The 22161-nt window shown below is 40.3% G+C and overlaps 2 protein-coding genes across 5 annotated transcripts in view; one reads left to right on the top strand and one right to left on the bottom strand.

The window, feature by feature from the left end:
• Window positions 1–12881, top strand: part of LOC109473796 (fibrocystin-L-like) — a 59963-nt gene extending 47082 nt beyond the window's left edge. For 2 of the 4 annotated variants that reach the window (XM_019773881.1, XM_019773865.1), the window contains exons 59-73: window positions 1553–2222; window positions 2529–2749; window positions 2991–3154; window positions 3825–3925; window positions 4410–4519; window positions 5620–5762; window positions 7033–7301; window positions 7928–8100; window positions 8729–8840; window positions 9058–9102; window positions 9511–9563; window positions 10159–10339; window positions 10713–10819; window positions 11723–11888; window positions 12588–12881. In XM_019773881.1, the coding sequence (XP_019629440.1) occupies window positions 1553–2222; window positions 2529–2749; window positions 2991–3154; window positions 3825–3925; window positions 4410–4519; window positions 5620–5762; window positions 7033–7301; window positions 7928–8100; window positions 8729–8840; window positions 9058–9102; window positions 9511–9563; window positions 10159–10339; window positions 10713–10819; window positions 11723–11887 (2514 nt within the window). In that variant the 3' untranslated portion in view covers window position 11888; window positions 12588–12881. The remainder of the gene's footprint in view (window positions 1–1552; window positions 2223–2528; window positions 2750–2990; window positions 3155–3824; window positions 3926–4409; window positions 4520–5619; window positions 5763–7032; window positions 7302–7927; window positions 8101–8728; window positions 8841–9057; window positions 9103–9510; window positions 9564–10158; window positions 10340–10712; window positions 10820–11722; window positions 11889–12587) is intronic. The other 2 variants (XM_019773891.1, XM_019773873.1) reach the window with 2 other exon arrangements.
• Window positions 12882–16501: 3620 nt separating this feature from the next.
• The window catches only part of LOC109473818 (low-density lipoprotein receptor-related protein 12-like), a 16908-nt gene continuing 11248 nt past the window's right edge, over window positions 16502–22161 (bottom strand). Inside the window, exons 5-6 of the mRNA XM_019773903.1 lie at window positions 19954–20074; window positions 16502–18583 (exon numbers count right to left, since the gene is read on the bottom strand). Coding sequence (XP_019629462.1) covers window positions 18286–18583; window positions 19954–20074 — 419 coding nt within the window. The 3' untranslated portion in view covers window positions 16502–18285. The remainder of the gene's footprint in view (window positions 18584–19953; window positions 20075–22161) is intronic.

Below are 22161 nucleotides of genomic sequence, written 5' to 3'. Positions count from 1 at the left end.
GTTGAAATTGTCACGACAGCGCCGCAAAATATAATAAGAGAAGATGTTATAAAGGAAAGAATCAGAACAGGGTGACTACTGTTGTTTTGTTAATTTGTCTTTATGACAAATAGAAGACTTGTTTCTTGTGTTCTTTGTGTCCTAACATTTGTACTTCTACAGTTAGTATATTCCAAATCTAGGCATCTCGTTTTTCGGCCCTTCGTGTTTTTATTGCGCGCTTGCCTTAAATTTAAGGTAATTAGATTTAAGGTCTCCAGTGGACGTCATCCATAGCAATTACTTGGTGTGGCCGTAGAAAATAACCTGACATATGTCCAACCTATCCTCCCCCTGCTGAAGTTATAGTACAATCCCTCAATGTAACGTCATTTGATCCCATCCCATTATGGGGTTCCCCGGCTATATCCAGCTGTCGGCTGTCTCCAAGCAGATGTAGGTGGGGGATTTCTAAACACAAAAGGTCCTATTACGGGGACATAACGACCTCCACGACTCTCATCTTTGAACTCAATCTTGGAGACCACGACAGTAATATGCCTATCAAATTTCATTAACTTCCATCCACACATACAAAAGTTATCCTGCTCACAAGAAAAATTAACAAAATGCCCCCTGTAGTCACAACGAAACTCCCCACGAAGCTCAGTAACGAACTTAACCTTGGTCCTGACAATAGTAAGCACCACACCAAGAATTATAATCAACATTTTACAAATACTTGAGTTATCTTGCTAACAAGCCACAAACACAAAAGGTGCACTAACGTGACGCACGGACCCCCCACGAAGCCGAAACTTGTACTTGACTTCGGCCTCAACAGCGGTAATATGCCTGCCAAAAATCATGGACGTCGAATCATGCCTTCCAGAGTTATATTGCAAAATCCGCAGTTCCCCACACTCCGGCGAGACAATTTCATAGTCCTTCTGACGAAGACAATAATAACAATATAATACAACATAAAGTAATCACTGAAGAAAACTTATGCACAATCAAATTTAAATAAGGTAACTTAAGCACGAACTTAAGTAACAGAAGAATAAGCGGTCCAAAATAGGCATACATCAAATAATATCAAATCAATCATACAGAAATCAAAATAAATAATAAGTGAAATAAGAAAAATTTGCATATCAATGCACAATTGACAGGCAGTCTTGTTTGTATATTTGTTTGAAACGTAAAAGTGTACTGGCCGATTTCAGGTGAGATGGTAAGTTGTTCCAAAGAATCACGCCAGAGTACGAGAAAGCTCGCTTTCTGTACTCCAGTTTCCTGCCTAACTTACTGGCTTACACGTACGGACTCACATGTCGCCCGAGACATGTTACCTTCAGGTTGCTGCTCTTTCTCAACTCTTATGCACTCATCTCACCCTGGAACATTGTAATCCACAATACTAACCACAGGTACTCTACAATGGGCCATACCACGTTCAAAACAATGCTTCAAAATGAATACCTCTATCGGAGCATTTTCCGATAATAATGTGATAGGTAACCAGGATTTTCCAAACCAGTATCAGTATGATGTATAATTTGTTTGTTAGGACCACGGATGGTGCGCTGGCTACACCTGCCAGAAGCGTATCTCCACCTTCTGGGCTGTCGTGGCCACAGAGAAGGAATATCTCATCCACTTCAGCGGTCTCAGCCCCCAGAACCTGCAGCTCCAGCTCCTCAACACTGCCCCAGACAAGTCCTTGGTTGTCGGCATCTACTACTGCAGGCCCGAGAGGTTGGACGTGTATGTGGACGGTAGTTTCGTCGAACCAAAGAACTTCGACCCTGATACAGGAGGAATTGTAGCCGGGAAACACCATCCAACATTGAGCGATTCTCCTGGAGCGAATTTCATGGACATTGAATGGCAGACCCTTTACTTCACTCTGTCAGGGTCTACTCCCGTAACGATCAAACAGACCGACGTAATTGTCCTGACCTTCGGGATGCCGCCGGTGACGGTAGAGGACTTCTTCTCCTCTGACCAGTTAGTGACGAACCTCTGCCTGTTCCTGAACATCCCGCCGGAGAAGGTACGAGTGATGAACGTTGTGCGTGAAGACAGCCTGCGCCGTCGCCGTGCAGCCGACGGTATGACAGTTGAGATCCAGATAGGAGACCCACCAACCCTGTTCCTTAACGAGTCTGCAGATAGCAGCCTGTCTTATGATGATCTGATCGGCCTGACAGCCATGATGGTGAATGCTGCGCAAGCAGGTTGGTTTACAGATTGATACAGATAAGGGACAATGCCATGACGTAAAATAATTTGTTGAACTTAAATTTGTTTTCGGAATGACCAGTTGCCAGCTGGTGGAACCTACTTTGTTTGCTCAGGGCCTCCTAATACCAGCATATCTAATACTTACGAATGATGCAAGTCCATACATTTATTTCAGCGAGATCATCAGATTACATTTTTGTCACCTACATACAAATCTTTATGAGAACATGACCTTCGAGTCAACATGCAGAAACGGTTTGATGGTACATGTGGTGAATGTTGCTGATGTGCCATTTTAGGTGAACTGGACAGTGTGTTCGGAACAAACGTGACCAGCGTGTCTGTGGTGGATCCCGTCCCGCCTGTGGGCAGCCAGCAGTGGCGGGAGATGACCGTGGAGCAGACCGCGGCGGATGATTACCCCATGCCGGGTTCCATCATCGTGCACACCCAGCCGGTACCTCTTCACGAGATGGCCGTCTTCACCGTTCAACCCAGGATCCAGGCACTTGACGCGGGGGTGCGTACTTACGACCGGTTTTCACATACGAATGGTTCGATCTGTATGTAATTTCTTGCTAAGGTGGCATTCGCAAAGAATAATATAAGAACAATTTCAGCGTTGACATGTAATTGCTTTCAGTTGTAACATGCCAATATGACCTATCGCAATACGTACGCAGTTGACAATACTTCTTAATAAGATTTGAGGTACACTGACGTACTATGGTGGAAACATCACGGTATACATTTTTGTCTAGGGCAACCACATGTTACACCTTGGCCACACCAGCTCCCCCTGGGAAGTCACTGCCTCCCTGCAGCTAGGAGATAACAGCGACCCGAGGGCGGCCCTGAGCGGTACCCTCAGTGTGCCGTACGTTAACGGCTGGGCCAACTTTACTGACCTGACGGTCTCCCACAGGTAAACACGCGTTTATAAGGGAATAAACGTGGATCACTCTGTTTTGTGTACCTCGTGTGTGGAAATGTCATTTTCATGTATCGGGAGAAAATTGCATCATGCAGCAAACCATAGAATACATGGCCCGAGCAACAGTTCAACATTACGTGGGGTCGTGTGGCGTAGCGGCAGAGTGCGCGACTCGGAACCTAGAGGTCCCGGGTTCGAGTCCTGACATGCCAACGATCTTGTGCCCTTGGGAAAGGCACTTTACACGACATTCCTCACATCGCTCAGGTGAAAATGAGTATTGTCCTGTCATGTATTTGTCCCCTGTGTTGGTGGCGGCATTAATATAAGTTGATAAAACTTGAGTCTGTCTGGTGATTACATGTTGGAATAAAAAAACAGTTCAGCATATTACGGTGGAGACCACTTGTTGCATAGAAAGAAACCGTCGAAAATGTATGTCAAAAAGGAGTTAACAATCTATAACTGAATCCGGATCGGTCATCCGGAGAAGCCGCCCTCAGCTGTGACACACAGACTGTTTTACTCTTATATATACTCTAATGAAACCATGGATATATTGATAATATGATAATGATGATAATATGACATATTTAAATCTTCATAGTTCTGTTATCGTCTTTGGGTTGAGGGTGTAACTCACCACCTCTCCGTGTTACAGCGGTGAGGACTACACAATCCTGTTTACAGTGGAGCAGAGAACCCGTACTGATCTGACTGTCCAAAGCGAGGCTTTCACAGTAACAACGATACCAGTAAGAGGTACATGTGTATGCCTCCTCTGTTTATAAATATGAGCGAAAATTTGAGTGTTGACTGTATGTACTAAATATTTAATACTTGTAGATGACAAGCTTTGATACAGTTACAATATTGTAAGTAAGATCCTGTACTAGAAATGTACCTTATATGAGATACGGACAAAAAAATACATAATTTTGAAGTTCGTAGATCGATTACAAAGATGAGAATTTGTAGCCATAAATTGAATATAGAATTAGGAAGATATAAAAAAGGAGGTTTTGTCCATTCTGTCCCAATGATATTGAAGACGAACAAGCTACAATAGCCTTCATTTTTTAAATGAGACTTTCAAATAAAAGTCTGTGATACCAGTATTTGGGTAGAGAAGATCAGAAGAAGAATTTGAGCTGATGTAATGGGAAACCTTTATAGTACATATATCATAGTCGCAAAATTTATCATCATGATGTCAAAGAATTTTTGCTATGTTGTGTTTATTCAGCTGCTATGTTAAGCCAGCCAGAGACAGCCACTGTTAACGAAGCTTTCAACCTTCAACTGGAGCTGAGGGACGCTGTGACCGGACAGGCGCTGACTGACATCTCCTGGAAGGTACATTCAACTTGGTCTATAGTCCAGATACCTTTAGTTTGTTTGTTAGGCTAAGGCCACAGCAAGTACATTTTATGAAGCTTGAGTCCAAATCTAATGCGAGCGGGCGAAAAAAAACAAGGCGGGCCGAAAAAACAAGGTTCCTACATTCTCAAATTTTGACTCAATCATTGTACAAATGGTTTTGATTCAGAGAGAACATCACATATACACAACCATTATCACATATCAAAGTAAAAAACAAAACATTGAATCAGAGTCTTGTCTTGTCTCCTGTCTTCATAATCATCTGCCATCCACGCTCCGGCATGGCAACAGACATATTTGCCCATTTTCGGCATGGTGACCACTGTTAGAGGGCAACAATTTTCCCCCAAATCAGGCAAAAATTAATGCGTGCGCTGATGTCATCCATAAAAATTACTTGGTGTGGCCTAATAAGGTATAAACATGTCGTCTTTGAAAAAAAAACTGTTTAGAAAAACTCCATTGTTATCTCTGTTAATGCATCGGAAGTGTAACCGCTCTTTTCATCTTGTTAAATGTTTAGGCCAAGTTGATTTGATTATATGGATGACATCCTCTGGGAACCCAAAAACTGATGCGAGCTTGCGAATAAAAAACATTTGGCAAAAAAAGGTACCTTTATTATGAAATCTGGGTGGTCATGAAGGTTGAACAAATGACTAAACATACAGAGTAATATTTTATTACCATGATGATTAAAAGACTTATTTTCATTCCTTTACATTTTCTTCTTGTCCTTCGGAATGCATTCTGCGACAAGAATCGTTTTCCAATATTTTTTTCAATTTACGGCATATATTAGCTCATTTTGCAACTACTTTGTACAAATTAAAGTATAGTCAACAACTTTTTTTTTGGAAACGGTCGAAAATTCGCGCGGATGTCATCCATATAATCAAATCAACATATAGCCTTAGTGTCCAGTTATGAGGCTAGCCTCTGGGTAGTTAGGTAGTCATGGCAGTATATCTCTTTATAACAGTTTAATAAACCAAATCAAATCTATCAAATCAAATTTATCAATATGTTCTGCTGTCTTGCGAACCAGAAACATTTTTCCATGTTAATTTCAGGGGCAGACCTGGACAGTTTCCGTCTCTCTAATGGAGCCTGTCCAGGGTTTGTACCAGGGCAGTCTCCGTGGCAACACCTCTGCAACTTTCGACGTCGTGACCGGCCATGCCACATTCAGGGACATATCCCTCACACACGCAAGGTAACATTAACATTTAAGTGGCGTCGTGTGGTGTAGTGGTTAGAGCAATCGACTATGAAGCGGGGAGACCCGGGTTCGATTCCGAGTCGTACCCGGGACATGTCTGAACATGCGCCCCGACGTTGTGCCCTCAAGAAAGGCACTTTACGCGAATTCCCTCACTCCACCCAGGTGTGAATGGGTACCTAACTTCGGTTGGGGAAAGTCGTATTGAGGTCACCTTGTGGCGCCGAATGGCAGCCGCACAGACCCTTGCGACAAATATGTGTTATCAGGTGTATTATTTGATTGTTGTGATTTGTATTGGTTATTATGTGATACCCTGCAGCCGTATAAAAAGGCTGCGAGTGCGCGGGTAATGTTTGGACAATAAAAAAACATTTTTTATCACATACAAATATCAACGTGCTCTACGCTGTTTTATCCCTTTCAGTTAGTTATCTCATTGACATGGGTTACAACAAAAAGAAATTAAAAATATCTATTTTTTGCTGGTTTACCCTTTTAATCATTAAATACTTTATAAAAGAAGAAATACATTTTTTTCTTAACTGTACTGCATTACATGGAACAAAATGCATCATGTTAGATACGTGTATGCCAAGGCTTCAGAAACTTAGCCTTTCACATTTTCACACTGTAAACTTATGCCAAAAAACAGTTACTCAAGCAACTGGATATGATTTTGAAAACGTCAGACGTTTCAGCTAGTATCCACTAGCTTTCGTCAGTGACTGAGAGACCAGAGGGGAAAGCAAATTTTTTGGAAGTCGAAAAAGGAACAAAAGTCAGACAAGTCAAGACAAATTAGTCTGAAAGCTCCTGTTATACAGGACAGGAGCTTAAGTGTTGTCTGTCCTCGGGGCTGGGAGTGCCAAATCCCAAGTGCCGGAAAGATCGACCCGAAGCCCCCCTTCCCTGTTGAGGGTGGGGTTGTACATTCTTTAGCTCCTGTCCTGTATAACAGGAGCTTTCAGACTAATTTGTCTTGACTTGTCTGACTTTTGTTCCTTTTTCGACTTCCAAAAAATTTGTCTTCACTTTATTTGCATATCAATCAACAGGTTGTGTATATAAACCTGCTTTCCCCTCTGGTCTCTCAGTCACTGACGAAAGCTAGTGGATACTAGCTGAAACGTCTGACGTTTTCAAAATCATATCCAGTTGCTTGCGTAACTGTTTTTTGGCATATCGTATTACCTGGATGTCTGACCTTCATCGACGCACTGTAAACTTAGTTTTTCAGTCGTTCGCAACGCTTCTTTTTCAGTCGTTATCATCTTCAGTTCCACGTCACCGGTGGAACCCGCGACCCCCCCGTGCCGGAGTACGACTTCACCTTCTCCCCCGCCCCGATCGATGTATTTGAACCGGGATTCCAGATGCCATCAGGAGTTTCCAAGTCAGTACAGATCACCTTCGATGCTGACTTCTACCAGACGGTTGGAGATCATGAACTGTACTTCGAGACCTTCATGATGAACGTTCTCAACACCAATTTCAGCACAGTGTACTTTACTGCCGCTAACGCCTACGCAGGTCTGCAAGTACACTATCACTTTTCTATCACAGACTTGAGCACTATGTGTCATAACATGTGTATAAAATATATTACAAAAAGAATGCGTTGAATGAAATTTTTGTAAACCCTTTATCAATGACATTTGAATTAAAGCTAAACTTCCAGCACTGGTTATTTATCCCAATTTTTTAGCACCATATTTTTTTTATTCTAAAAACGTGATAGTTACATTGACATGGGATATTTGTTAAGAAGCATGCTATCCCATTTTTTTCACTAATAAGAATATAACACAATCACCTCACTAAAAGGTGATTGTGTTATATTCTTATTAGTAAAAAAATGGGATGGCAGGGGTGTCATCCCATTTTTTCACTAAGAACAGATGGTGATCATACTAGTGAAAAAAAAAGAAAAAAATAATTACAATTATCCCAAGAAAAGTACTTAGCACGTTTTTCACATTAAAATAGATTACGATGCTAAATAATTGGGATAAATAATCAGTTCTTAACTTCCCGGTGTTGTGTTTTGCTATGTTTAAGTTATTGACTGAGAATTTAAAGCTAAACTTCCCGGTGTTGTGTTTTGCTATTGAGTGTTATTGACTGAGATTTTTTTTCCATTGGTTGATATCTGGTAGGAAGTGTAATCGTGGACATGACCGTGACGGGTGCGGGGGATGAGGTGGAGGCGGCGGTGTTGCGCCTGTGGTACCAGGTCCAGCAGCCGATGAAGGTCATGTTTAACGGGAACACCATGGAGACTATCGGCGTCATGTATGTTGATGGTCAGCGGTATTATGGTACGGAGGCGGTGAGTGGACAGTTGGCAAAAATTTTACGAACGTCTCGTCAGTTGTAGCAGTTAATGTATGTGATAAGTATGTAGATACACGTGGGGTCGTGTGGCGTAGCGGCAGAGTAAGCGACTCGGAACCTAGAGGTCTCGGGTTCGAGTTCTGACATGCCACCGATCTTGTGCCCTTGGGAAAGGCACTTTACACGACTTTCCTCACTTCCTGAAAATTATCACAACTTTTTAAGTTATTACGTTTTTCCCTTAGAATAAAAATACGTACTAAATAAATGTGATAAATAATCAAGTCTGAAAATGAGTATTGTCCTGTCATGTATTTGTCCCCTGTGTTGGTGGCGGCATTAATATAAGTTGAAAAAACTTGAGTGTGCCGTCACCACATCTGGTGATTACGAGTACATGTTGGAATAAAAAAAAAGTATGTAGAGCGCAAGAAGTGACACGTGGAGGTAGCTTCCCTTTCTTGCTAATGCAATTCGTTGATCACACATTTCATCTGCATTTCATTTGGGTAACTTCGCGGTGCCAAAACCTCTATATATGTATGTCATTTTCCAACTACTTTTGCATTCTAATTGAAATGAACAAATTTCATTAAAAAAAACATCCTTATATTGTGGGCCAGGTGAGTGCAGGACCGGATGTGGTGATGATCGCTGCTGTCTCGTCTGTTGCTGTCCTCCTACTTGTGACCACCGTCTTCATTGTCGTTTGGCTGAAGAAGAGAAAGTCGCGCAGTAAGAACCTCGTGTTTACTTCATGCTAGATAGTACATGGCAAGTCTGCTAAGTCAGTATAAATACTTGTATCGCTGAGTAGCAGTACAAACGACTAGCAAATGTCAACAAAAGTGGAGAATGTTAAAGGTTACCAGCTAGTCACAATTTGAATATTTGGACTTAATTATTATAATATGCAAACAAAAATTATTATCTCTCTGTCTTCACAACACAGAGGTCGGCGGAACGCTCCCGGGGATGGCTGAGGAGAAGAGAGAAGGTAGAACTACATAATAATAATAATGATAATGATGATACTAATGATAATGATAATGATAATAATAATGATAATGTACAAAATAATAATGTACAGTGTACAAAGTATGGCATCTACTAAATTAAGCAAGTACATGTCAACTACATTTTTATAAGGCTAACCTAATACAAAAGTGGATACGACATGTGCATGCGTATTCAGTGACTGAAGACTACTTTGATTGTTTCTTAAATAAAACTTTGAACTCTGTTCTTGTTCGACACCTTTTCATTAGGATGGTTTTAAACACCACCTTATGAATAATACAGGATAGAAAATTGCATATATTGATTGATGTATAGTGATTCAAGTCAGTGTACATCGTTAAAGTCATCATTAAAAGTCGTTCTGACTTCCTGTCGTGTTTTCTAGGAACCAACATAGGGAGAGACTTCAGCCCGACATCTGCTTTAGGCCTGAACAAGGCAAGTATTTTGTCTTACCGAGTCTTGATGTGAACAGGTACGCTAAAGAGGGTTGGTTGGTTGATTATTTCCCAATTTACTATTGACTAGCACTACTGCTAAAGTATTTGAGGATTTTGAATGGAAAACAGAATGTTTTGGCAGGAGGTTGTGTTTTCGGTATCGCTGTCCGTGTGCAAGCTTGCCTATCCCTAGTTGTGTGTGTGTGGTCTGTGTGCATTTTCAAAATGCTAGTAACGTTTACAGTTGAGTGAACAGAAAGTTATCAACAGGCACATGTAAACATTAGCTGCATAGTAAATGAACTACAACTAGACATGCATGACGGTGGCATAAAATAAGTTGATATAACTTGAGTGTGCCGTCGCCATGCTTGGTCATGAATTGTTGGAGTATAAAAAAACTAGACATGCGAGAAACTCTAAGTATTTAACGGAGCATGTAGCATGTAACCCATAAACTCGCCACCGCCCGATTATAACATCAAGATGGCCTAAAAATTCATTGATACGACAGACGAGGAAGTGGGCGTCCGGACGAGTAATCTCTGTAATCGGAAGAGATTTCTGTTGAATTCTACTCTCCATTACTCCAGAAGGCTTTACCAACAGTCCATGAGATGAAGGACCTTGAGGCCAGTGTTGGGAAGGGCAATGCCGTGTTCACGATGCAGGAGACCGCGTTTGACAAGACTGACGTCCAGTCCCGCCCGCTGTCCCGGGCCTCCATCTCTCCCCGCCCCGTCTCTCCCCCCGGCTACGTGTGTGAGGAAGGGGGTGAGTAGATACATACATACATACATACATACATACATACATACATACATACATACATAATCATACTCAGAGAGTTGAAGCATTAACATAGTTCAGCTTCCAGCTTTTCTATAGTAGAAAACATATCCGGTATACGGTGTTATAACTGATTTTGAATCATTTAGGATGCGTCAATTACGGATCAGGGGCAAAACATAGTTTTGGGGACAGGTCCTCACTGTTTACCTGCAGTTAATAGAGCTGCGAACGGCATGTTCCCAATCGCCTATACTGCTTACTGCTTATGAAACTATAAAGTCTTTTGGAAGTTCAACTTATTGGATTCTATTGAAAAGTGCGGAGGGAATCCCTAAAAACTTGCTGCTGTCCTTAGATGACATCCCCGAGCTCAGGAACGTGGCGGTCAAGCAGCTGAACAAGCTCTACCGTCACGGCGAGATGGCGAAAACCTGGCTGGACATGAAGAAACCTCTGAATCAGGTATAGGCTAGCTGAGACATAGCAGCCGCATTTACATGTAGACTGTGTAGGTCGCTAAGTATGACGCCATAAAACAGTTACTCAAGCAACTGGATATGATTTTGGAAACGGTCAGACGTTTTAGGTAGCATCCACTACATTTCGTCAGTGACACTAAGAGACCAGAAGAGTAATGCAGGTTTATAAGCACGAACTATTGATTGCTATGAAAATAAGTGAATACTTGAGGACTTTAATATGAGGTTTATTGAGGAAAAGCTCTCCTTTAGCTGCCCACCCAAGGGTGGCAGCTATTCCTCCAGGAGAGGGTACATAGACATAACAATACATCACATACAATTACATATACATTTACAGTACATAGTATTACTTAAATTAGGACTTAAATGCATTCAGGGGACCTCCTTACTGCCCAAGAAGATGAGGGATCGCCCATATCAATATTGTTGATGAATCCACACAAAATCAACACTGATGCATAAACTATATCTAGGATGACAAAGAAAGGGACTCCTGCGTCTAAAACTATGTTATTTGGACAATTACCTGTTAGTAGAAATTCTTCGATCAGTGACTGTATTTTTGTAAGGTATTACGTACCTCCAAATTTTCGATGTCCACTGTACATCTTGTTTCACGGAGTGACCTAGTCTCGCGAGAACACGAGACTAGGTCGAGACTTGTGTGGATCTTCTGGCCTCCCCCGCCTCCTTGCGGAGTAGGGGTAGGTAGGACTTGGGCAGCTCCCAACCTTCATTGCGATTCATCCCGGCACATTTCAACTGGATGTGGACCGCTTCCTTCATCTTTCTATGTGACGTACAGTTAGAATTACTAACTGTAAATTGTACGTGACTGATGAACCTCTTCAACGACAATTACCTGAATTTAATTTTGGCCTAGGTTCGTGAGGATTTGGTGGCCGCCTTCCCTGCCCGGCTGGGGTGGCAGGACTTCGTGTTCCTGACCACAGGACTGACTCACGTCGCCATGGAGACTGAAAACAAGCTTCGTCTGAAAGACATCGTTGAAGTTGGAGAAGATGTTGTCACCATTCACATGGTGTAAGGTGTGTAATCAAATGTAAATAATAATAATGTAAATAAAATGTAAAAAAATAATAGTAATAACCTTTATTGTACATTCATGCCCGATCGGGCTACGTACAGGTGAACAGATGAAAAGGTAATATACATGTTTGTAGTACAAACAGCTCTAAAACTACTCTAATACATAGGTTCGGCTTCTTCTCGTTTCTTTGTGATGTTAAAAATATAATTTGAAATGGGTTTGTATAATACAGGATGATCAAAGCGCATAAGAAAGATAAATTTTTCAATATTAGGCAAGTATTGGAAGTATGGAAACGTACTTGTAACATATCTAAAAAGATAATTTCTTTCATTACTATATAAACTACAATCAATAACAAAGCGGGCTTCGTATTCTACTTTGTAATAATAGTGAGTAAATTGTTTCGACGAGAGAAGCTAGAATAGAAACTGCCCTGTATCTATATTGATGATCAACTCAGACCTGGTACATAGGAAAAACGAGAGGCGGTTCGCAAGACCACCGGACACTCGTCATGCATAAAGATATATGTAAGCCGTATTGCCTCATCATTCAGGTGGTGGTTGATTAATTATTCGGTTCATTAGAGAGCGTTGGCATTTACATATCAATGAGGAACCACCCTGCACTACCACCCGGATTATGAGGTATTCTAGACATATTTATGTTTTTGACTGAATCTAATGTTTTTCAGAACAGGCCACCGGGCGGAGCAGCGTCGGACTGGAGTTTGCATCCATGTATTTGCGGCGTGCATAATTAGAAATGATTTTAGAGCTAGGTAAACCAAACGATTAAAAGGCCAGTCTTCCTCATTTCGTACAGGTCCTTAAATACAGTTGTGATCAATGCAATAATTTACTTCGATATTTTTGGCTGGCCAACTATTCAATATTGGCAGATATCAAACGAAATTACATGAATCAACTTCAGTGTATACGGATACAACATACAAATCAATGTATTATCTTGCTTTTACTCGTTTACAATAAACAACACAATTATCTGCAATAAAAATGTACCAATGTGTCATTTTATATTAACAAAGGCCGACATATATATATATATATATATATATATTTTATGAACAGACCACATTTCATCATGTCAACCACATACCATAACAAGAGTTCACATCTCATACCTTCACCAGATAATGTTAACATTTTAAACGAAGGAAATGTAAATGTTTCTGATTGATTATGTCTTTCTGTGGTTATTTGTCAAACTTGGTCCTGCAGTTTTATAAAAGCTACCAGGGGCCAAAATCTATTTCACTTCTTCAAAATCTTCAAAAGGCCAAGACCTGCCACCCAAACATCATGCCTTAGCCCAGCGCGTCCAGAACATACGTAAATCAGAGGTTCTGCTGCAGTAGGAAAAATCTTATCGTTTCTTTGATAGGTCAATACCTAATATATATAATTACCAAATCTGATGACAATCCATCCATAGCGTCACGAGTTAAGCTGCAAAATCTCATACAAACGCAACTAAGGACATAACCTTCTAGACGAAGAATAGGGACATGCAAAAATATTTGTCGAACAATGGGCTTCAAGTTTTCTGCGACTGCTACGATAATCTTTACAGCACTGCTGCTTCCCTTCAGCCAATCATGAAGCGTCGATTTCTTCCAACTATCAGTATATCCACATCATGGTGCCCCTGATAATTGAAAAGCTTATTGCAAATTCTTGCCCGGAGGCTAATTGCAAATTACAAAACATAAAAGAACTAGAATTCCGAGATCCCATACCTCCATGAAATATGATCTTGATATGTAAATGTAAATTTCTTCTGTGCAAATGACCTCTGCATTAACATGATATATGCATCGTGATGTATGTTAACTTTTGATTAACTTACAGATGTCCCAAGTATGACATTCTCATCATTCACCATTACGAAATCATAGAATTTTCGCATCAATTATGCAAATTAGGTCATCATTTGCATAATTAGTATCTGTTGAAGTTCCGCCTGCCATAGGTTGTTACATTCATTACATGTATGTAAGTAGTATAATGTAAAACACTGTAATTATAGAATTTCCTCATTAATTATGCAAATAAAGTCCTCATTTGCATAATTTGCATTTAATTATGTACATCTCTCTCTCAGCTACCTACACATCAAAAATAATGAAAATATGTTGTTCCTGTCTGGACTTATTGGATTTTAAACATTTCGCCAGAAAGTGCCTTGCAGTTCCAGAACAAGCCGCTAGGGGGCCCAAACTCATATGACTTCTTCCCAAGCACGAGAGCTACCTTCCATCAAAATTTCATGACCCTAGCATGTCCAGATCGCGAGATATCAAAACCGGAAGTTGCGCTGCAGTACCAAGGGAAGCCACTAGGGGGACCAAAATCTAATCATTTCTAGTTTTCGTCACACCCTACCAACACACCAAGTATGAAACCAATCCATCCAGGCGTTCTTGAGTTATCTTGTTGACCAACAGACGGACAGACGGACAGATAAACGCAACTGAAAATATAACCTCCATGACACATTTCATGAGGTAATAATGAAATAGAGTATAAAGTAACTAAATTCTACATTATAAAGGTAGCTGTCTAGAAATATAACTATGTCTAAAACTATGTCTAAAGGGTTTGACTTCTCTTCTGTAAACCATGGAAGACGTAATGTCCCACCTTTTCTAAAATGTGTGGGTTTTGGAAAGTTAAGAGAAGAATAGTTTTTTTCTTGGTCTGTAAGTTTAGAGAAATTGGGATAAATTGTAGAAGTTTGAATAGTCAATTCATTTCGAGCGTTGTTATGGAATGAACAGTTTGAAATAAAATGTATTTATAACTAGAATTCCGAGATCTCATACCTCCATGAAATATGATCTTGATATGTAAATGTAAATTTCTTCTTTAATTGTACAAATGACCTCTGCATTAACATGATATATGCATCGTGATGTATGTTAACTTTTGATTAACTTACAGATGTCCCAAGTATGACATTCTCATCATTCACCATTACGAAATCATAGAATTTCTGCATTAATTATGCAAACTAGGTCATCATTTGCATAATTAGTATCTGTTGAAGTTCCACCTGCCATAGGTTACATACATTACATGTATGTAAGTAGTATAATGTAAAACACTGTAATTATAGAATTTCCTCATTAATTATGCAAATTAAGTCCTCATTTGCATAATTTGCATTTAATTATGTACATCTCTCTCTCAGCTACCTACACACCAAAAATAATGAAAATATGTTGTTCCTGTCTGGACTTATTGGCTTTTAAACATTTCACCAGAAAGTGCCCTGCAGTTCCAGAACAAGCCGCTAGGGGGCCTAAACCCATATGACTTCTTCCCAAGCACGAGAGCTACCTATCATCCAAATTTCATGACCCTAGCATGTCCAGATCGCGAGATATCAAAACCGGAAGTTGCGCTGCAGTACCAAGGGAAGCCACTAGGGGGACCAAAATCTAATCATTTCCAGTTTTCGTCACACCCTACCAACACACCAAGTATGAAACCAATCCATCCAGGCGTTCTTGAGTTATCTTGTTGACCAACAGACGGACGGACAGACGGACGGACGGACAGATAAACGCAACTGAAAATATAACCTCCATGACACATTTCATGGAGGTAAATATAACCTCCATGACACATTTCATGGAGGTAATTATCGCACGTCTCTCACTTGGTCTAGAGGTGGTAACCTTCTTAGCTAACCAGACGCCTCTCCAGTTTGTACCTCCATCAGGATATCCGTGCTCCAACTAACGTAAAAAATAGCTTATTCTGTTGATGCCCACGTTTGACATGCTGCTTCTACTGGAAACATTCAGCTAGTCTAGCTGTCTGCCAAAAATACGAGAGAGATCACTTATGTTTCAACTCATCTTAGAATTTATTTGGATATCTCTCTGACTGGGGAGACACTTGATATTTTATTCGGATATCCATTAGTTATACAAATTTTTGTGCAACATCCAAACAAAGTCATTGATAGGGGAAATGTATACTAATGATACGAGCACTACTCAATGAAATTTGGACCCTCACCTGCTGTACACACCACAAGCAATCATGCAGTCTTTTAGGCGCAGTCTACAGTTTCAGAGGACTGTCTTGTGGACCTTCAAGCAAAGGCAACTTACCACCACAACGGCGTTTCAAAACTGAAATAGTCTTGTATTTCGCTTTCTACTGAACATAAGTAACGTTTTATTTAGTGTTAATGTAATTAATCTAATTAATTGCTGTATGTATTTATGTATGTATCAAAATTATGTATTCTTTCTATGTACCCAGGGACACCTGAAAAAAGGCCATAGTCCTGAGTGTGATCTACTGGTAAAATAAAATAAATGATGAAATGAAGTTGATCAACTTCAGTGATGCAAACTACGGGCACGGGGGACATGATGGGGAACAGAAACTTGGTTCTATTATACTATCTTAAACTGTCATCTATTGCTTGACGTGTTCAAAATATGTTGTTCTGAGCAAGTGTCTGGGCCATTCCAATTTAGCAGACAAAAAAATGTATACAGTGTACTTGCAACCACCAATCAACCAAATGTTCACATGGTCATTTCCCAAATAACAAGGACTGACACAGTTTAGCACTCGCCGATGGAACACACTTGTATTGTAGAAAAGACACTGCAAAACAGTTAACAGACATTGTATAGTTACACGTCATATAATTACAAATAGAACTGACACAAAAATACACAGTGATATTTGTAAGGTTTTCCACAACTAGAGATACACACATTTTAAAGTAAATCCAATGATATCAACATGTACAGCAATAACTAGATGCGTGTATATATAACTGAGTACACTATAGTTTCTAATACATCACAGTATCTAAGCATTCTGAATTGAATCTATTTGCATGTTGTAAGGATGGTGTACTCCTAAAATATAATAGAATTTACCTTTGAAACAGAATGCATTAATTTTAAAAATTAATTTCATTCAGTAGAAAGGTAAATCACTTTTCGTGTTTATATTTTGAACAATCCCTGAATTGATTACATATTTGGCGACTTTAAGTATTGAGCCAAACCTAAAAAAAATTAAAACATTTTGTTCTTCACACAAAAATTATAAAATCACAAATACCTGTATATCCATAAACAGGATCTTCTCACTCATTTGATGTAAGTAACTTCTATATATACACTTGACTTTCAGTCTTAGTGAAAACTGATCTTGTGATCTTGCAACAAACTTGTTTTTATGATATTCTATCCCTACCTGACAATAATCAACTTCATTCTCAAAAGTACATCTATAAAACTGAATGCGGAAATCAAATCAGAATCAAAACATTCCACAACAGGAAATTTTCTTCAATTGTTTTTCACACAAAATAAAATGATGAATACCTGACATATTCACAAAAAGGATTTTGTTACTAACTCATCAGATGAAAGTAACCTCTAGACACTTGACTTGCAGTCCAAGTGAAAATTTTACAACAAACTTTTTTTGGTAATATTTCATCCTTCATATAATAATTCAGGCAGTGGAAATGAAATCAAATCTGAAATTCTGACATACAATTGCAATTGTCTCTCAGGAAAAAACAAACAAAATTGCCATGAACTGTACAACTGTCTGTTACAACAATACTAGTATAGTTAATGTCAGTCTATCATGATATCACTTATCTGATGTTTATTTCTCACAACAATTACATAACCTGGTACATACATGCACACCACACCGACACAGATCACATGTAGATATCTTAAAACTTATCTTTTTCAGATAATGAAGTTCCTTTTGTCCAATATGATTTAGTATGACAGCAGCTTCTATAAAATGTATCAATTTTGAATAATATTATAAAGGTATGCCGTTATAAAAAAGACATGCTTGTCAACTTCGCTACAGATGGATTATCTTGGTTTTGCTACACAATAGAACTTTATTTTAAAGTCAGGTCAGAGTTCAACTTTCCAAACTTTGATCCTTAAATTACTTTAAAAAATATGTTTTCATAATATACCAACATGGTCAGATACATGTACTTACTAATATTACTTATGCCATGCGTGAAACTCAAGATCCTTGTAAGTTTAAAAGTGTTCTGTGTTTTTTTAATGACTTTTCTCTTATCCTTGCTGCAGAGGAAATTGATAGAAAAGGTACAATGTACAAAATGCAAGTTTCACCCAAGCATCAGTTTATACTGACTAACATTACTAGTACTACATTTGTGCTGGTGTTGTATTGAATCACATTTTTCCACATACCTATTTTCACATACAGAGCAAGACGTTCAGTTCAGTAGAAGTTTCCAGGCCTTACTGTTGAGGGGGGTATGCTGGGTCTTGAGGAGGTAGGGGGGCTGAGGGGTAGGAGGGGTGATACGGTGGAGGAGCAGGCTCACCCTGAGGGGGGTAGCCAGGTTGCTGAGGGGGGTAACCAGGCTGAGGGGGGTAGCCAGGCTGTTGAGGCGGGTAGCCAGGCTGTTGAGGGGGGTATCCAGGTTGCTGAGGGGGGTAGCCAGGCTGCTGTGGGGGTATCCAGGCTGCTGAGGGGGGTAACCCCCAGGCTGCTGAGGGGGTATGGTTGATCAGGTTGTTCAGGTTTAGCTGGGTAGGGTGAGGGCTGGGGGGATGGCTGGGGAGGGGGTTCAGCTGGCTGCATGGGGATGGTCACGGTCTGTCCAGAGTCATTTCTCCTGGGGGGGGGGAACACATCAATGTCAGAACCAGCCTCTCATTTACAAACATTCAAACAAGACATCTGAGATACAGACCACCAGGAAGACTACATAATGCATAATGTTCACAATGACTGCTGAAAATTTCAGACATCAAATTAATAGTTACCAGTGAGAATGCTACATGAATGGTTAGATGAGTGATATCATCACAATAAATAACACAGTAAGCAGCTGTTGCAATGAACACAAACAAATATCACAACATCAGTATGAGCTGGTCAATTCGTGATGCAAGCATAACTCGTAAAGTTCAAAACTGTTTCAACAAATTCAAACACAAAGCAGGATAAACCCCCTCCCTAACGGTATATAGTGTGGTATAGCCCATTTCAGTTAGAAGTCAGCTGAGGTTACCGTAAATAACAGCCCCTGTTTGGAAGGATATCTTCTTCCATGGAGATAATGATATGAATATAGCAGTTCTTGTTGGCTCATAAGGCCACAGCAAGTAAATTTTATGGATGACATCCTCCACAGACTCCAAATCTAATGCGAGCGGGCGAAAAAAAACAAGGTTCCTACACTTTAAAACTTTGACTCAATCATTGTACAATTGATTTTGATTCAGTGGGATCATCACATATACATGTACACAGCCAACATCACACATCACTGCATCAAAGTAAGAAACAAAACATTAAACCACAGCCTTTTCTTGTCTCCTCTCTTTCTAGTTATCTGCGACCCACCTTCTGGCATGGCAACATACATCTTTGCCTATTTTTGTAATGGTGACCACTGTCAGAAGGCAACAAAATTTCTTGTCTTTTTCTCTCCAGAATCAGGCGAAAATCATGCGTGTGCTGATGTCATCCATAAATATTACTTGCTGTGGCCTAACTTCTATCAACATCCCCAGAAGGATGGATTACATGTACATTGTAGGCCAGTTGGTTGGTAATACACACATTTATGTCCTACCTGGGCCGCGATTACGTTCGATACGGGTGTTCTGGCCCGTGTGATAACTAGCGGTACGGCCAAGGGCTTCTTTATGCGTACGGCCCGGGCCTTCCAAATGTTCCATTGAACGATTCGAACGCGTTTCGCTCTAACCGCTTGCACCACTTTCGAAAATTCAAACAGAAAATTAGGGACACCAAATTTTTGCTCATTTCGCATTGAAAGGCGTGTTTTGTTGGGTGGGTATGACATAAATAAAATACAACACGGGGTATTCCGCCCTCGGTCCCAGCCCTCACGCGAGTCGGATCACCCTCGGCCTTCGGGGGATCCGACTCGCGGTCGGGCCGATACCTCAGGCGATACGGAATACCCCGTGTTGTATTCTATATGTACTTGTATGTTACATAATACACACATACCTTTTACAGACTAAGTAGATGGCACCACAACAGCAGAGGCACACCAGAACCACCACAACAATGATGATGATCAGTGCAGTCATTCCAATCTTCATGATACCCTTAAACACCTTGGTGAAATCTGAAAGAGAAACAAGCAGTTCAAAAACACATCTAGTTGTTTTCTATTGATCATTCTCTACAACAAGTAAAATCAGTCAATTTGTTTCAAGCACATCAGTGGTGCTTTGGATAAAAGTTTATATAGAATTGACATCACTATTTGTGTACCCAGCACTAAACTTGGATGAAATTGGGAAAGTTCTGACATCACTTCACCCTATGTACCTACATTGTACTTCTATATTCATTCTTTTCAAATTCAAATGTTACAAGAACATAAACTCAAGTCTATAGATTTATCTGGTCCATCTAATCTCATTACTGGATACTTCCCTTGGGTATTGATTTGAATGTGGTGTTGGTGAAGACATAATGTTACGTGTATTGTTTTTCCTCATGTTTCTTATTAATATCTTCGTTCTTCTCCACCTTCTCCTGACATGTCATCTCGTAAAAATGACTTGAAATTTGGTATGAAGGTACCACCAGGCATCCGACCTACCTACCAACAAATATCACCATGATGTATCCACGAGATCTTGAGTTATGAGAGCCACAAAATTCCCAACATAAAATTAGCTCACTGCAGTTAAAAAAGAGCAGTTATATATGAGGCCCAAACATACACCTGGTACCCCCTAGATAAACATATACATGATGGTCATACATATTTAGCAGACATGCTACATTACTGTGTTCCAGGCAAGGGGGAATTCCAAAACTTGCGAAATTCAATTTTGGGCCATGGTTGGGTAAAGGATATGCACTTTACTAGTACATTTGTAGTAGGAAAAAAATCAATTTGTTGTCTGTGTCCCTTTAGTAACTTACAACTTCTAATACAAGACCAAGGTTTTTTTCTGCATCTACAAAATTAACAGAGAAAACATTATTTCCATGCCAAAATCAATGCACAAAATTGGCCACTTTTGGACAGGATAATCCTGTAGAAAAACATTTCTGCCAGACATGGCTGATGTTGGCAGAAAGACACAAACCTGGAGTAGACTGGATTCAATTATAAAGAAAATCCTGGTGCTGCAATTTCATCCATGGCATGAGGTGTTGCAAACCCACTTAGGCCGTGTTTATGTGAAGTCACCCAAACCGTGATTCGGGTAACACACATTCCTCACATCTGGTCCACTTGCCATACATTCCTTGCAAACCGTTTCCGATCACAATTCTACAAAATTACATTCATTGTTGTTTGATGAAAACATGCAAGGTGGCGTGTTATCAATGTCAGGGGTCAACGACCTGCTTGCTGGTGCCCCCCTCCCAGCGTATCTTGGCCGAATGCCGACGTGGTCCCGCCAGAGGCGATGAAGCTCGTCCTAGAACGGACACATTATTTGATCATTACTGCTCTTTAAGGTTCCGGGTCGGAGTTTAATTCTGACCAGAGTCTAAGTAAGTGCGCAGTAAATCGCCGGAAACGTGACTTTGTATGGTATGTTTTGGCCACGATATCCCTGAAATCGTAATATCTGTGTACATATCTTTGTATTTTCTGGAAAGCCTGTTAGTTGTAGCCTTTATAGGTGGCGTAATGTTGGTGGTCCAGCTAAGACTTCCTGGTATTCGTCCGCGCGGATGGTTATGTGGCCTTTTCGCCTGACCGCCGGGATGGTACGTTCTATATGCGTTCTGGGTGTGTTCGGGCCATCGAAGATAGCGATAAACTTATCGCATCGATTTTAATTAAATTCAAATTTTGGAAACATTAGGTTCTGAGCTTCTTCGAGTACTAAGCCGTTACCCTGGGAAAATTCGTTTTTTCCATGCAGCCATGGTTAAAAATGACGAAAAAAATGACCCCTTTTTCAAAATGTACTTTGATGTGCCTCATTTACCCCTAAATAAATTGGGCGCAGAAAATATCAATCAAGTGTATTGATAAGCGGCACGGCACCCCTTTCCACCAAAAGAGTGAAAAATTCCGACCCGCGTTTAGTACAGAAATGATAGCCCGTCGGGCTGAGGGTGTCAAATTGCTCGAAATACGGAGGGAAACTCCGGTCCGAGACCTTAAGAAGACGGCGCATGCGCAGAAAATGACGTCATCGATGACTCAATTTCGATTGATTTTAATGTTTCCAGCCG

This window comes from Branchiostoma belcheri, unplaced genomic scaffold (assembly GCF_001625305.1).
Source record: "Branchiostoma belcheri isolate BF01 breed outbred unplaced genomic scaffold, Haploidv18h27 scaffold100, whole genome shotgun sequence".
In the NCBI taxonomy this organism is placed as follows: Eukaryota; Metazoa; Chordata; class Leptocardii; order Amphioxiformes; family Branchiostomatidae; genus Branchiostoma; species Branchiostoma belcheri.
Note: the sequence above shows the minus strand (reverse complement) of the source record. Positions and strands in the feature narration are given on the sequence as shown.